General features: G+C 34.6%; 1 protein-coding gene across 1 annotated transcript in view; it reads right to left on the bottom strand.

The window, feature by feature from the left end:
• Positions 1-9,176, bottom strand: part of LOC122797668 (AP2/ERF domain-containing protein PFD0985w-like) — a 32,536-nt gene extending 23,360 nt beyond the window's left edge. The window contains exon 1 of the mRNA XM_044066209.1: positions 8,634-9,176. Coding sequence (XP_043922144.1) covers positions 8,634-9,176 — 543 coding nt within the window. The remainder of the gene's footprint in view (positions 1-8,633) is intronic.
• Positions 9,177-14,053: the final 4,877 nt, after the last annotated feature.

Genomic DNA, 14,053 nt, shown 5'->3' with positions numbered 1-14,053 from the left:
TCTCCATCTACTGGGCTTTCATATATGGCCTAACTTTCCTGCAGAAGCTCTCAGCAGTACACTTAGATCCCTCCTGGTCACATTCTTCTCTATAATTTCTCAGCTCTACAAACAAAAAATACACGAATGGCTAATTCCTGAATTGAAATCATTTTTAAAACTTAAGATGACACATGGCAGGCATGGAAAAACAGCATATCCTATAGCAATAAGCAACAATATATCAAACTCAGAAACTTATCAAAACAAGCAATATTACACAAAAGTCAGATATGAAAGCATTTCAAAAATTCTTACATAAATCAGCAAAAGAGTTCTGGATAAAAAAGTGAACCAACTCAGAAGGATGAATATTCAAAATAACCTACCAACAGAGACTCCTGCATTCTGGCCCTCTGACTTCCATTGTCCAGTCTATCCACCTTTTCAGACACTCACACTACCCACCATCTCCACAAAACCACCTCTCTACATTCCCCAGTTTTATTTTAAACAAGTTAAAACAAGAGAATTAGACTCTTTTCTGCAACAAATAAATGCTGACAGTCTGCCAGGTGCTGGTGGACTCTATCCCTGGTTTGTATTGCACTGCAGATACTTCCTCACAAATCCTCCATAACACATCTACAGTCTTTGCCTAAAACAAAATATTAAACCAAATATATGAAAAATAACCATTATCAGCCCAATCACTAAGCAATCTTAATTTAACCCCACCAAACCTTCCCAATACAAGCCAGTCTCTACCTTTCTCTTTGTAGACAAGCTGCTTGAAAAACATTATTAATGCTATTCTTACCCAATGCATCACTGAAAACAAAATGGGTTCTGGTCCATTCATAGCAGACTCACAGCTCTATAGACCCTGAGCAGTGAAATACTACTATGAACAGATGCCAGTTCACTGGTGCCATTTTTATTGACCTTACAAAAGACATTCAGCCTCAATGATGACAGGATCCTCCTCCACCACCAAATACAAATAAGTGTAAGCCCCAGTTCCCCACTTTAGTTTCAAAATGACCTCACCACTTGCCATTTCTCCATCAAAAAACGTATACCTTAATTTCCCAGTCAGCCTTCAAAAATGAGTTCCACAAGGTTCCATACTCAGTCCTCCATTTTCCATATTTATAAATAAACCTTCCCTTGACATACATCATCTCTCTCTCTCCTTCCTTAGATAACATGGTACTATTCCACAAAACAACTCCACACCCAACCACCAGACAGACCTGAAAGCAGATTTTCTAGCCCTAATCCATGGGATCTCTGACAAAAGTCCCCTTCTCAATTCTATCAATGCCAAAGCTATGATTTTTGGCAATAAAAACAAACCTATAATAAACAAAACAGTTTGAATATCTATGATCACAATAATACCCTCATAGATAACACTACCTCTTTTAAATATCTTGGAATTTCACTGACTTCTCCCTTAACGTCTCCTCCTACCTAGACTACACAAGGAAAAATGTTAACTCTCTCCTATTTTGGGCCAATAGAATTTTACCCTTTCTTATTAAAACCTCAAGAACAGCCATAGTCAAAGACATTCTACTTTCCCAACTTGAACAGTGGCTCCCCCTCAAAACCTCAGCATCAGAAATAACCACAACACACACATTCAATCAATAACTAGTAAAGTCTGTAGATCAAATGACTGCACACCTAAAATTGAACACCATTGTAAAACTAGCAAAAACGCAAATTGGCTCCCTATTCAAAAAGGAGCTGATCTTATCTTAGGGTCACAGTTACTCAGTGTCCTAGTCAACCAGACCTTCTCTCCCCTAGCAGCTAAACTAATTAAATTACCTTACAGCTTAGGAAACCACAACCATTCCTTCCCCACTCTGAAACCCAGCAAGAATTGAACTCCATTATACTAATCACTGCTTCTCTGTAACAGGTCTGAAATTCTAGAAATTTATTCCCCCACAAATAAATGATACCCATCCTACAGATAGATGTTTTTATCTCTTCATGTCCCACTATGTTCTACTTATTTATTTTGAGATTTAATTAAAATAATGTTGAATTAGTGAATAATTCCAGAATATTTAACAGATAATGTATACTATTATTACATAAATAGGTATATAGTATACTATACATTGGATTATTTAATGTTTGCGATTAATAGAAAAGGATAATTAAACTTTTATGTAGTAATGAGGAACAGTTTTAAATGGCAAAATATATAACTAAATTCATAGTCTATTATTATTTTTAACTTGTCTATATAATATTATATTAATTATTTGTAAGTCACGGTAGCTTTTGGCTATTTTTTTATAAATTATTAGGTATTGGTGGGGAGAGAGAGATGTTTAGTAGTTTGTCTATTGAATGGGCAAACTAGGAACTGTGGTATCCATGGTAGGTTGTGTTTTATTAGCAATATATACAGTTATAGTTGTAAACTTGTCTTTGTTTTTATTTACAAGCTTTAGTAATTTAGTTTGGAGAAAAGAAGAATTCAGAAAATGTGGAATGTAAAGGTAGTGTCGGAGGAATGTATTAGAGTCTTATATATAATTAAATTAATATGGTGGATAAATGTGCTGTATTATCTTTTAAAAGAAATCTTTTTTAAATACACACTATGGATAGTTTTAATCTATTATTTATTAATGTAAATGGACTAAATAATAGCATCAAAAGGAAATAATTAATGAGATATCTAAAATTAAAGAGAGGAGACATTATATTCTTGGAAGCGATTCACTTGATAAATAAAGATATATAATATTTAAATAACTTAGGTTACGAAATGTTATCATCTACTTCTTTTAATAAAAAGAGGAGAAGAACTACTATACTATGGAGAAAATCTAACGTAATTCCTAAGGTTATGGAATCCATCAGTGATCCAAAAGGAATGTACACATTTGTAATAATTAAATATAATAGGAAACTCTATGCACTAGCCAATTTTTACTGGATCCATGGAATAGGTGCAAGAGTGGCTAAAGATCACGTAAACTTATTACAAAGTCATTGGAAGAGTAGTTTCATTTTTAGCAGGAGATTTTAACTGCATATCTAGTACAGAAGATACAAGTGAACAGAAGAAAGCTAAAATACTGGCATCAGCTAAAGCATTAAACAGCTGGATTAGTAATAATAATAATTTGCTTGACATACTAGTAAAAACAGACAATAAGTCATTGATCTTCATCCATTATTCTTATGTACATGGGACACAAACTAGAATTGATAGGATTTATGCCTCTATAGACTTACTTAATAAAATGAACTTTTTAAAAACTATTCCTTGTCCTTTATCTGATCATAATGCACTAAGTATTAATATATTAATGGATATAAGGGAATGTCAGATTATTTATTGAACCCTAGTATATATGATCAAATTAAAAGAATTTAAGAGTTACCTTAAAGAACAAATTGAGAAGTTTTAATCTTTGAATGATAATGGTCAGGTTAGAAAAGTCATATTATGGGACTCCATAAAATGCATATTAAATATAGAATGGGAAGATGGGCTAGTAATAAAATGACAGCATGGAATAAAGAGTTGTTAAAAAAATACAATGAAATACACAAAGTGAGGTTTGAGCAATAAACAAAGAAATTAGATAATACAGAAGTCATTAAAAATTAATGACAAAATATCAAACGGTTTTAACGTATAAAGAGGAGGTAGCTTTAGAAAAAATAAAACTGCACATTTATACAATGACTTGAAAAAATCTACATAGATTAGCTAATAGAAGTAAGATGTTAAGCAAAAAGGCAGAAATCAATAATATACAAAATGGTCAGACTAATAAATTTACTTCAGGCATAGAGGAAATGCTTAATATTTTTAAAAATTTCCATGAGGATCTTAATAAAGACAACAATAATAAGTCTGATGATTACAATATTGGCAAGTATTTAAAGAAAAATACTACTAATAAACTTAATGGCCAACAAATATCTCTGCTGAATAAGTCTATTACCCTGATAGAAGTTAATGAAGCTTAAAAAAGTGTGAAAATGGTAAAGCTCCAGGGTTAGACTGTTTAAGTATGGAATTATATAGTCTGCTTCCATTAAATACTTCAGTATTAGTGAGTGATGTTTTCAAGATAATTCAGAGTGACAAAATAATCCCCCCATGAAAATTTTATGTAATCTCACCTATACTTAAACAAGGAAAAATAATAAGTTGGTTTCCTCATATAGATCTATTTCATTATTACATGCAGAGTATAAAATATTTGCTTCCATTTTTGGTACAAGATTAAGAAATGTAGTAGATAAATTGAGATAAACATGATTTATAGCCACTACATTAATGTATGATAATATAAAAAGGGTAATAACTATCTTAGATTTAGCAAATTCAATGAACATGAAATTGGCCCTAATTAGCTTAGATATTGAGATAGCGTTTGATTCTGTATATTGGAACTACTTGTTTAAAACTGTAGAAGCATTTGCATTTCCAGAACAGATTGCTGGAATATTTAAAGAAACCTGTATAGAGACTCCAAAGTGTATGTTAAAACTGATTTTTATATTTTTCAAGGATTCACTTTAAACAAAGGTACAAAGCAAGGGTGTCCCTTTTTCTCTCTACTATTTGCATTAGTTATTGAACCCTTAGGTAGTAGTATAAGAAGCAATGAAGAAATTGATGGATTCTCAATTAACAGATATTGTCAATCTAAAATACAGGTTTTTGCAGATGATATTTTATTAACTATAAGAGATTTAACTTATTCAGTTGAAGAAATAGATGAGCAAATTGAAAAATTTTGGGAAGTATCTCTGCTGAAATTTAATAGTAACAAAACTGAAACTTTAGTGTTAAATCAATTACTAGTTAATACGTTTAAAGATAAATATTTATTTATTTATTTATTTTATTTATTTTACATTTGTTGACCGGGAATGTCCGACTAGGTTCCACAGATCCTGTTTTCAGCGGAGGCCCGGGGAGAAATGCTCCAGATGCATGTCTAGAACTGGGAAGGAAAAGAACTAAAATATTTAGGAATAAAAATCTATCAAGATGTGATTATGATTATTCTCGAGACCATAATGTCGAAAAAACAGAAAAGTGAAAATTCAGTTAATCGCACACCAAATGATTGAATAACATACCTCTCGAATGTTCCTTTTATAAGAAGTATGTATTTGAATCAGCACAGCCTACGAAGTAGAGCAAGCAGAATGACTGACATGCAATATCCTGTGCCAGAAATATTAGGCACGATATATGAAACAACTTTTTCTCAAAAAGGAAAACCAGTGCTTTTACTAGAAGGGTATGTCATGAACTTGGAACGAGCTTTAAGAAACAAGAATTACTGGTATTGCAAGAGGAAATCTACCCAGCAATGTAAAGGTAGGGATGTCATGGTAACTTGTGAAACTGAGAAAAATGAAAATATCTAAACCCAGAAAAAGCTGAATGGAGTAAATAACCAAGAGCACTGCACCAAATATAAAGATCCAACAGTTTTATTCCACCACGATAAGAGTTTAGTGCTTTCGTTAAAAGTACATAAAATTGACTTCTTCAGAACTACATGACACACATAATGCTGATTTAAATAGCCTGCCCTACTCAACAATTAGTCAAACAAGAAAGATGTCATTTCCTGCTAAAAAATGGCATTTCCTGCTAAAAAAGTATGTCATTTCCTGTTAGAAAAAGATATCATTCCATGCTAAAAAAAGTACCACTCCACTAAAATAATACAACTGAATTATTGATCCACTCTCCCAAAAATAGAGCATATGTTAAAAACATTACATAAAAAAACAGCTTTTAGTTTTAACATAGAACTTATAGAAATGTTATCATTGAGCCCAAGTGGCACACATGCATTTAACCTTATTTGCCACTTGAGCTCTAAAAATTCAAGAAAATCATCGACAGATCCACCCCTTGTACCCAAGTCAACCTGCTCTAATAAAAAAACTTGAAACAGTGTGTGGGATATAATTTAATATGCTTAAATAAGGCGTTGGTCTCCCTATGTTTGTTAATATCATAACTGTGTTGTTAGATTCATTGTCTTAAAGCTCGGACAGTCTTACCCACATAATAACAGTCGCAACCTGTACAGGATGCAACATATACTACCCCCTTGGTGTAACAATAGTACTTTTTATGTGTAGTGATTTTACCAAAATTCCTAACTTTAATAAATTCAGCATCAATCACAAAAGAACATTGTGTGCATCTTCCACATTTGAAAGTACCACTTAGTCAAGATGCCACCTTTTTTCTTTCAACTAAACCTTTGAAAGATGTACACTTTTTGTACACCACCAGGGGTTTTTCACCTAGTTTATTAATGATATTCTCATGAATACAAAACATATTCCAACAATCACAAATGATGCTTTTGATGTCAAAAATATCAGTAATGAAAGGTAACACTAATGACCTGCTATAGTTGTTCATTCTCTCAGTTGCTAGGGGCCTGGTTAGACCCAGAGGGTTGTCCAGTAATGTTCTATAAACCCCATTAGTTCTTTTTTGTTGGACCTCACCTATTATGTCCTTAACAAATTGAGGGGGGGGGGTAACCTCTTTTCTGTAACATACCCAGTAGGAGGTCGCACTCACTAAGAAAATCAATATCCTCAGATACCATTCTGGCCAATCTAACACATTGTCCCTTCACAAGGGATTTCTTCTGGTGCAAGGGGTGCCGACTCTCAAAGTGCAAAAGAGAGTTGGAGTATGTGGGTTTCCTATAAAGATGTGAGGTGAATCTCCCCTTGGAATAATCCTTCCTGATGGTCATGTCAAGGTAGTTCAAAATATCATGGTCCTTGGTCATGGTGAACTTCAGAAAAGTGGTGGTGTTGATATAAGTAAAAAATCTATCCAACTCATCTTCACTACCATGCCAAAATAAGACCAAATCGTCAAGGTACCGCCCATACAATACCCACATGTCCTTGAACTCGGAGTTCACAATATACAGGTCCTCCCACTGGGCAAGTACTATGTTGGCAAATGACGGTGCACAACAGGCGCCCATAGCCAACCCTTGCACTTGTTTGAATATTTGCCCCTCGAAGAAATGAAGTTATTGTCCAGAACCATCTCCATACAGGATCTGATGGTAAGAATGGTATCATGATTCAATTAGTTCTGCTTACATAAATAATCTTAGAACCATTCAATACCTACATCATGGGGTATTACAGAAAAGCGGTCCCTCGCATCAATGGTGACCAATATAGGGTATGGTATGAAATTTGTTATACATTTCATGTTTAATCTTGGACAGGAAATCTCATGAGTCTTTAATAATTAGGTCCCTATCATCCAACACATGTTTAACTGAACAGTCAATGAACTTGGCCAAGCTAAAAGTTTTTGATGCTTTTGCATCCACAATTGGCTGGAGGGGGGGATTAAGGATACTCGTGGATTTTTGAGATTCCGAAAATGGTCAGAATCCTAGGATATTCTGTCGCTAGGAATCTAAAGGTCTCCAATGTGATTTGTTCATTTAATAACAGTTGTTCTAGATCTAAATCAATATGTCTACAAGCTATGTTATGCTCATTAATGGAGACCTCAGTATAGGTATCACTCTACAGCAAGTCAATCATCCTGCTATTGTAGTCTCTAGCGTCCATAATAACTAGTCCTCCCCCCTTATCAGGCTTCATAATCTGGATGTCACTGTTCTCTAATATATCATTTAATAGCCTTTTTTTTTTCCTTTTTAGTCAAATTGCCAGTCCCATCCTGTTCCACATAATGATTCCTGTGAGAGATTGTTTTTCTAAATTGTCTCTCACAAAAAGATTAAAACACTTCCACTAACGGGTGCATAGGTGGAATGAATGTACTTGGTCTGGTAAAGGGGCTAGCATTGACCAAGAGATTAGTAATAGCGTCACCCCCACCCCTGTGAAAAGAAAAGGGCCAAGTTAAGCTTCCTAATGTAGATTTTGAACTGTAAAATAGTATTGACAATGTCAGTTTTACATGTTGGCACGAAAATTAAGCATTTTCGAAAACAATTCTGCCCATTCATCAGTTACAATGGTTTTACTGTAATTGTACTCCTTAAAATCATTACCAAAGTTGGAAATAATGTTGCAAACATTGGCATCACTCATCTCCAATGTTGCTGTTGTTGTGGTCCCCCCTCCACTGATTCTGGTAGTTCAGTTGTCCATAGTTCACACTGCCTTGTCCCCCCTTCGGTTCATTAACCACTGAGATCTCCTCAGGGGGGTGGTTCTAAAGGGATGTTATGCTCAGAATTAACCCCATCATCATCATCATCATTAATAACATCACAATCATCCTGCCTATCAGACCACCTAGCTTGTTGCCCTTCAGGTGGATCTGGATAAGCCCTGCCTGCTTCATAATCAGTTTTATCTCTTGTCAATTTTTTCTGTTTCTTGTTTTTAAACTGTACCAAATCAATTTCCACATTTTTAAATAAATTATTAAATGCAATCATTCTATACTCAAAAAGCAAGTCCCTTTTAATTTCATGACCAAATCTGTTAATGTCTTTGAGTATACCAGACATTTTCCTGTTGTTGTCACTAATGAAAATATTAAGTAACTCACACCCTTGCCTGTTGAAAAACATTTTGAGATCCTTATGCAGTTGTGAGTCTTTCACCAAACCAGTCGGGTATGTCCATGTCCTTAAACCCTTAGGGATCTGCTCCCTTCTTAAACACTTGTTAAAGTATTCATTTTCCAACTGTAACTTTTTGTACTTCCATAAAAGTTTCTTAAAGCAACGAAACCTGTCATCCAGGTTCCCACAACTGTTATTAATGTTGACACTACAGCCATGAAGCCCAGTATCATTTCTAAGCCAGTCATCAACAGAAAATGAAGGTGTGACATCGTCATGCACACCCAGCGATGAACCTGATCCAGTAGTGTTACTGTTAACGTTGTTAGCATCTCCACAGCCTTTGTCGTTGAGACAAACATTAGAACACATAATCCTTTGTGCAGGTGTAATTAAAGAATTGTCAGGGCTTTCTGGTTGCAAATGATTAAGGCCCGGAGAGTGAACTAATCTTCTCTGATTCATAAGTGAATCAGCCTTGGTGGACAATAGGGCAACAGAAGAAGTAAGCGATGTCACAGATTGCAATAAAGCATTAAAATCGATGTTGCCAGTACTGGTAGGGTCCTCACCTCCATCCATGGCAAACACAAACTAAGAAAAACAAAAATATCTAAACCCAGAAAAAGCTGAATGGAGTAAATAACCAAGAGCACTGCACCAAAAATAAAGGTCCAACAGTTTTATTCCACCATGATAAGGTACTTTTTTAGCATGGAATGATATATTTTTCTAACAGGAAATGACATACTTTTTTAGCAGGAAATGACATTTTTTAACAGTAAATGACATCTTTCTTGTTTGACTAATTGTTGAGTAGGGCAGGCTATTTAAATCAGCATTATATGTGTCATGTAGTTCTGAAGAAGTCAATTTTATGTACTTTTGACGAAAGCGCTAAACTCTTATCGTGGTGGAATAAAACGGTTGGATCTTTATTTTTGGTGCAGTGCTCTTGGTTATTTACTCCATTCAGCTTTTTCTAACTTGTAAAACCGGGGAGGAGTTAATAAAAACAGTGTAGCACAATCATGAGGTCATCCAACCGAGGTTGCTAGGTATAACCTGTGCTCTGAACTAAGACACAGAGCAGAAGTTTCAAGGGATACTCCATGTCTGCTAGACGATGATGCCCTAGCGTCATTGGTCATGGATATAATCCTTAGTCTACCTTCCTGAAAAGCCCTGTTACAGCAAATTGGGAGGGTTCAGAGAAAGGACACTAGACATGCCAGTAACCTTGCAATGCAGCTGCAGGATATAGATGTGCACCAGTTCCCCATAAAATGGGGGTCTTTATTAAAAAGAGGAATGCTGATGCCAGTACAGACAATATAGTCATAGTTCTTACCACTGTAAATAACCTGTATGACCTCATCAGGGCTACTATTTGGCTGGTGGATGGCATGTTCTTCTATAAAGGTATCATATGCCATCAGCTGTAACCTTGTGAAATATGATGACTATAGCAAATCTGTACCATTACTATTTTGTTTGATGAGCAAGAAATTCTTGAAGGCATACAATTATCTGAGGCACTGTGTGATTCAGCTACTTGTAGAACATGGCTTTGAAATGTGTTTATGGTATGTGCTTCCTGATTTCAAAATAGCAGCCATCAAAAGTATTAAATTCAATATTAGTGGTGTCACAGCAAAAGGTCGCATGTTCCACTTTGGCCAGAATATCTGACAGAAAGTACAACAGCTGGGCTTGGCTTCCCTTTACCACACTAACTATAAGTTTCAGCTGTCAGTTAAATGTCTAGTGGATTTAGCTTTCCTACCTGACTAGGAGGTGTTACAGGCATTTACACTGCTATGGGAGTCCTTCCCTCCACAGGGAAGGGAGATAATAAAGTATTTTTTAGACTGGTATGTCCTCGGCAAACTCAGAAAGTTCAGTACAAGAACCACAGCACATTTCATATTCCCAGCACTCTTTCCTATCCAATTCTGGAATGTATTTGAGCTGAATGCCCTCTTTCTACCCTGAATGCAGAATTCCGTGGAGGCTTGGCATCACAGCCTAAAATGTTTATTGGGTGCCAGAGCCATAGATTTTTCTGTCCTGATGTCAACTCTAGCCAGGGAACAGGATCGGGTAGAGGAACCTAGGGTCCAGATGGCTGGTGGGTGCCCACCTTCACCTAAAATAAGACAGGTGATCCACAGGCATACTCAGTTTGAACATATTTTAAAGAACAAAGGAGCATATGATACAGTGGGGTTCCTGAGAGCTATATCCCAAGTACTGAAAATGTGACAGGTGTCCTTTTATTATCTCTGTGAGTGGAGTTAACGTTGTTGTGCACTACAGTGTTGTCTGCAAACTCTGCAAAATCCTAGCAAGTGTCATGGTTACAGAATGGAGCACTAGTTCTACTTGGATGGTGACGGGGACTTCAGATGGTGATGGGAACTATATGGAGCACATCTAATAACTAAACATATCCCTAAACTGCAGTTTTCGATGTTTTGATGCTTCAATGTTCTCAGAGTTGAGGTTTTATACTTACACTTTTCTGTTTTTTTCGACGGTATGGTCTTGAGATACTGAAATTCGATATTTCAGTATCTCAAGCTTGTAAAGTGAATATATATATATATATATATATATATATATATATATATATATATATATTGCACTCAATAGCTTTAGTACACAAAAACACTTTTAAAGAAAATGGAAAAAATGCTGACTTTATTCTTATGGTATCCTAAACAGCTGAGAATTGCTTATAGAAATCATATTAGATTGCAGGAGTAAGGTAGTATTAGCTTTCCAGATGTAGAATGTTATTCTTTTACTGCACATTTTAATTCTATTATCCTCTAGATAGACTCAACTTACACTAGTCAACGGGAAACCATTCAGGAGCAGATTACACTAAATTCTTATAAGTTTATTAAATGTGATAAATTAGAAATGTGTAACAATCCTTTCATCTGGTTAATAAAGCTTACCTTAGTAGGAAATTTATTTCAAACTTTAGACTCTGCATATATAAAATCAATTCTTAAAACAGTTAAGAATTACTATCAAAATTGAAATTTTTGAGCTTTCCCATTGCACATACCTCAAGATTTAAGGAAACTCTGAACGATGTTAAAATTAATTTACTAAAAATGAATGCATTAGTATTATGGTCTGATTCCTTTGAAAAAGGAAAGTTAAGTCACAAAAATATTTAATGAGAGAATATAAGTTTGACAATTCTACTAACCAGTTAATATCCGTCAGGAAGAAATTAAATGAATTTCTAGATAATATGAGTGAAGAAGAACAGAACACTATTCCCCCATTATATGAATATATGGATGCTATCATCAAAGGTAAGCTGACCTACAAAGGAAGCTTGTCCAAGTTAAATAAATTACTTATAAATAATAATAATTTTGATGCAAATTTCTGGAACTTTTTAGATAGTAGTGCACTGAGTGATTGAACAGATAGTAAGAATACAACTTTCTACTTAAATCAGTTAGTCAAACTTTTTCAAGTTTATAATGGAAAGTTTTTATGTTGAAATATATACATAGAATGTTTGTTATTACATATAAACTCTTTAAGTTTAGTAAAACTATTTATTCGGGTTTGGAGAAGTAGTAAGTAGGTAAAGACCGATTGGGCACAAGTTTTTGGATTGTGAAAAATCAAATGTATATTGGGAAGAGATAAGTATGTTTTTAAAGGGTTCTGGTCTGATAATTGTTCTTTAGATCAATAATACTAATGAATGATCTACTTCTTGTATCTGTAAAAGCCTAATAACAAAAAATGTTTTGGGCTGTCTTTGCAGTTGCTAGAAAAGTTATTACAAAAAATTGAAAAATCAAACTCAATTTCTATTTTCAAAGAGCTTTTAAATTTAACAGCAATACTATGTAAAACTTAAAAAGAATTATAATAAGCTCTATAAATCATACAAAGACTTTTAGTGGTTGGGATAACTTTGAAATGTTGCTAATGAAATGCCAAGACTCTTAAATGTGTTAATTGTATAAGATTACCTTGATGGTTCAATGTATTTCTATCATTGTATAAAACTATGTAATGTTGAATTTCTTCCTTCTGCATATATATTGTAAATATGTTAGATTAATAAAAATTTTCTTATAAAAAAAGAAAAAAAAACTGCAACAGCCATATGTAATTCATTCCACTATCATCCCTTGCAGAGACAGTGAGACTGACAATCCTGTAAATATCTGAATTCTTCCGAGATGCATGTACATATAAGAGAACCACTACCACCAGCTCCTGGTCTCATGGTACCACAGCTGTTAACAACAAGGAGAGATCATGAACCAAGTAATTTTTAACTTACTGGCTGACAAATTTAGCACCTTTTGCATATATTGTTCTAATTTGTAAGGTGGTGAACAACTGCCAACTGATATACACATTTGTTGTGTTGACTGTTGAACAAAGTCATGTTGTGAGCTGTATTCATTTATATGCCATATAACATAGTAACAATTCAACTGAGTAATAATATATCAACTCATGAAACCCTGTTCTGAATTGTTACTCATGAGCTCCCTCATAACCACCTAAAGCACAATGTATTACCTACTGCAAGCTTTGAAAAATGTTTATTATATCTAACTTATTATAGTATTGTTACAAACTGCCACTGGTCCACTCGTGGATAAAAAGATGCCTGGATTAGATCCCACACCTGATTAACAAATGGAAAATAAATAAATAATTGAAACTCTGCCATTGGTTCACTGAGTTCAATTGCCAGTTCTTTAAACATTCCAGACAGAAACTCATGCGGATATTATATCCTATGTCCTAGAAGAATCTTGAATTCCTTTCCTTTGTATCCCATAGTAAATTATTCTATTCATTTATACTTTTTTCTGCCTTCTAGCAACATACATCTGATTTGAAGTTATTGTGTAAATACAGAGGTGAAAAACTTCTTTGGTAATGCTGCATGATTTATAGCATTTTTAAATTTTCTCCTGCATCTTCCATTAAAGTTATTCCTTGATGGTTCCTCTTACATTCCATATGGTATTTAAAAATATATCTGTGTATCCCTAATACTGTTACCATCTTCTTTTCAAAGGTAGCATTTGCCAATCAGATGACCTTTGTTGCCCTTTCTATGATACTTTTATTGGTTCTCTTCTTGTTCTGCCAACCTCCCCCCAAAACACACACACACACACACACACACACACACACACACACACACACACACACACACACACACACACACACACACACACACACACACACACACTCACACACACACACACACACACACACAGTTTGCATTATTTTGTTCCCCAGCATTAAACAGTGATATAACTGGCATCAGATGTAAATCAGACATACTAAAAAAACAGCATACTTATCTGCCTTTCATCAGCTTGCAGTGTTCTCCAGATCCACCCAAATGTCTATAAATTTCCTACTACGATACCGGCTTCTTTTTTATC

Source organism: Protopterus annectens, chromosome 3.part1, assembly GCF_019279795.1.
Source record: "Protopterus annectens isolate FY-2018-M chromosome 3.part1, PAN1.0, whole genome shotgun sequence".
Classification (NCBI taxonomy): Eukaryota; Metazoa; Chordata; order Ceratodontiformes; family Protopteridae; genus Protopterus; species Protopterus annectens.
The sequence above is the reverse complement of the archived record's forward strand: the minus strand, read 5'-3'. Positions and strand labels throughout refer to the sequence as shown.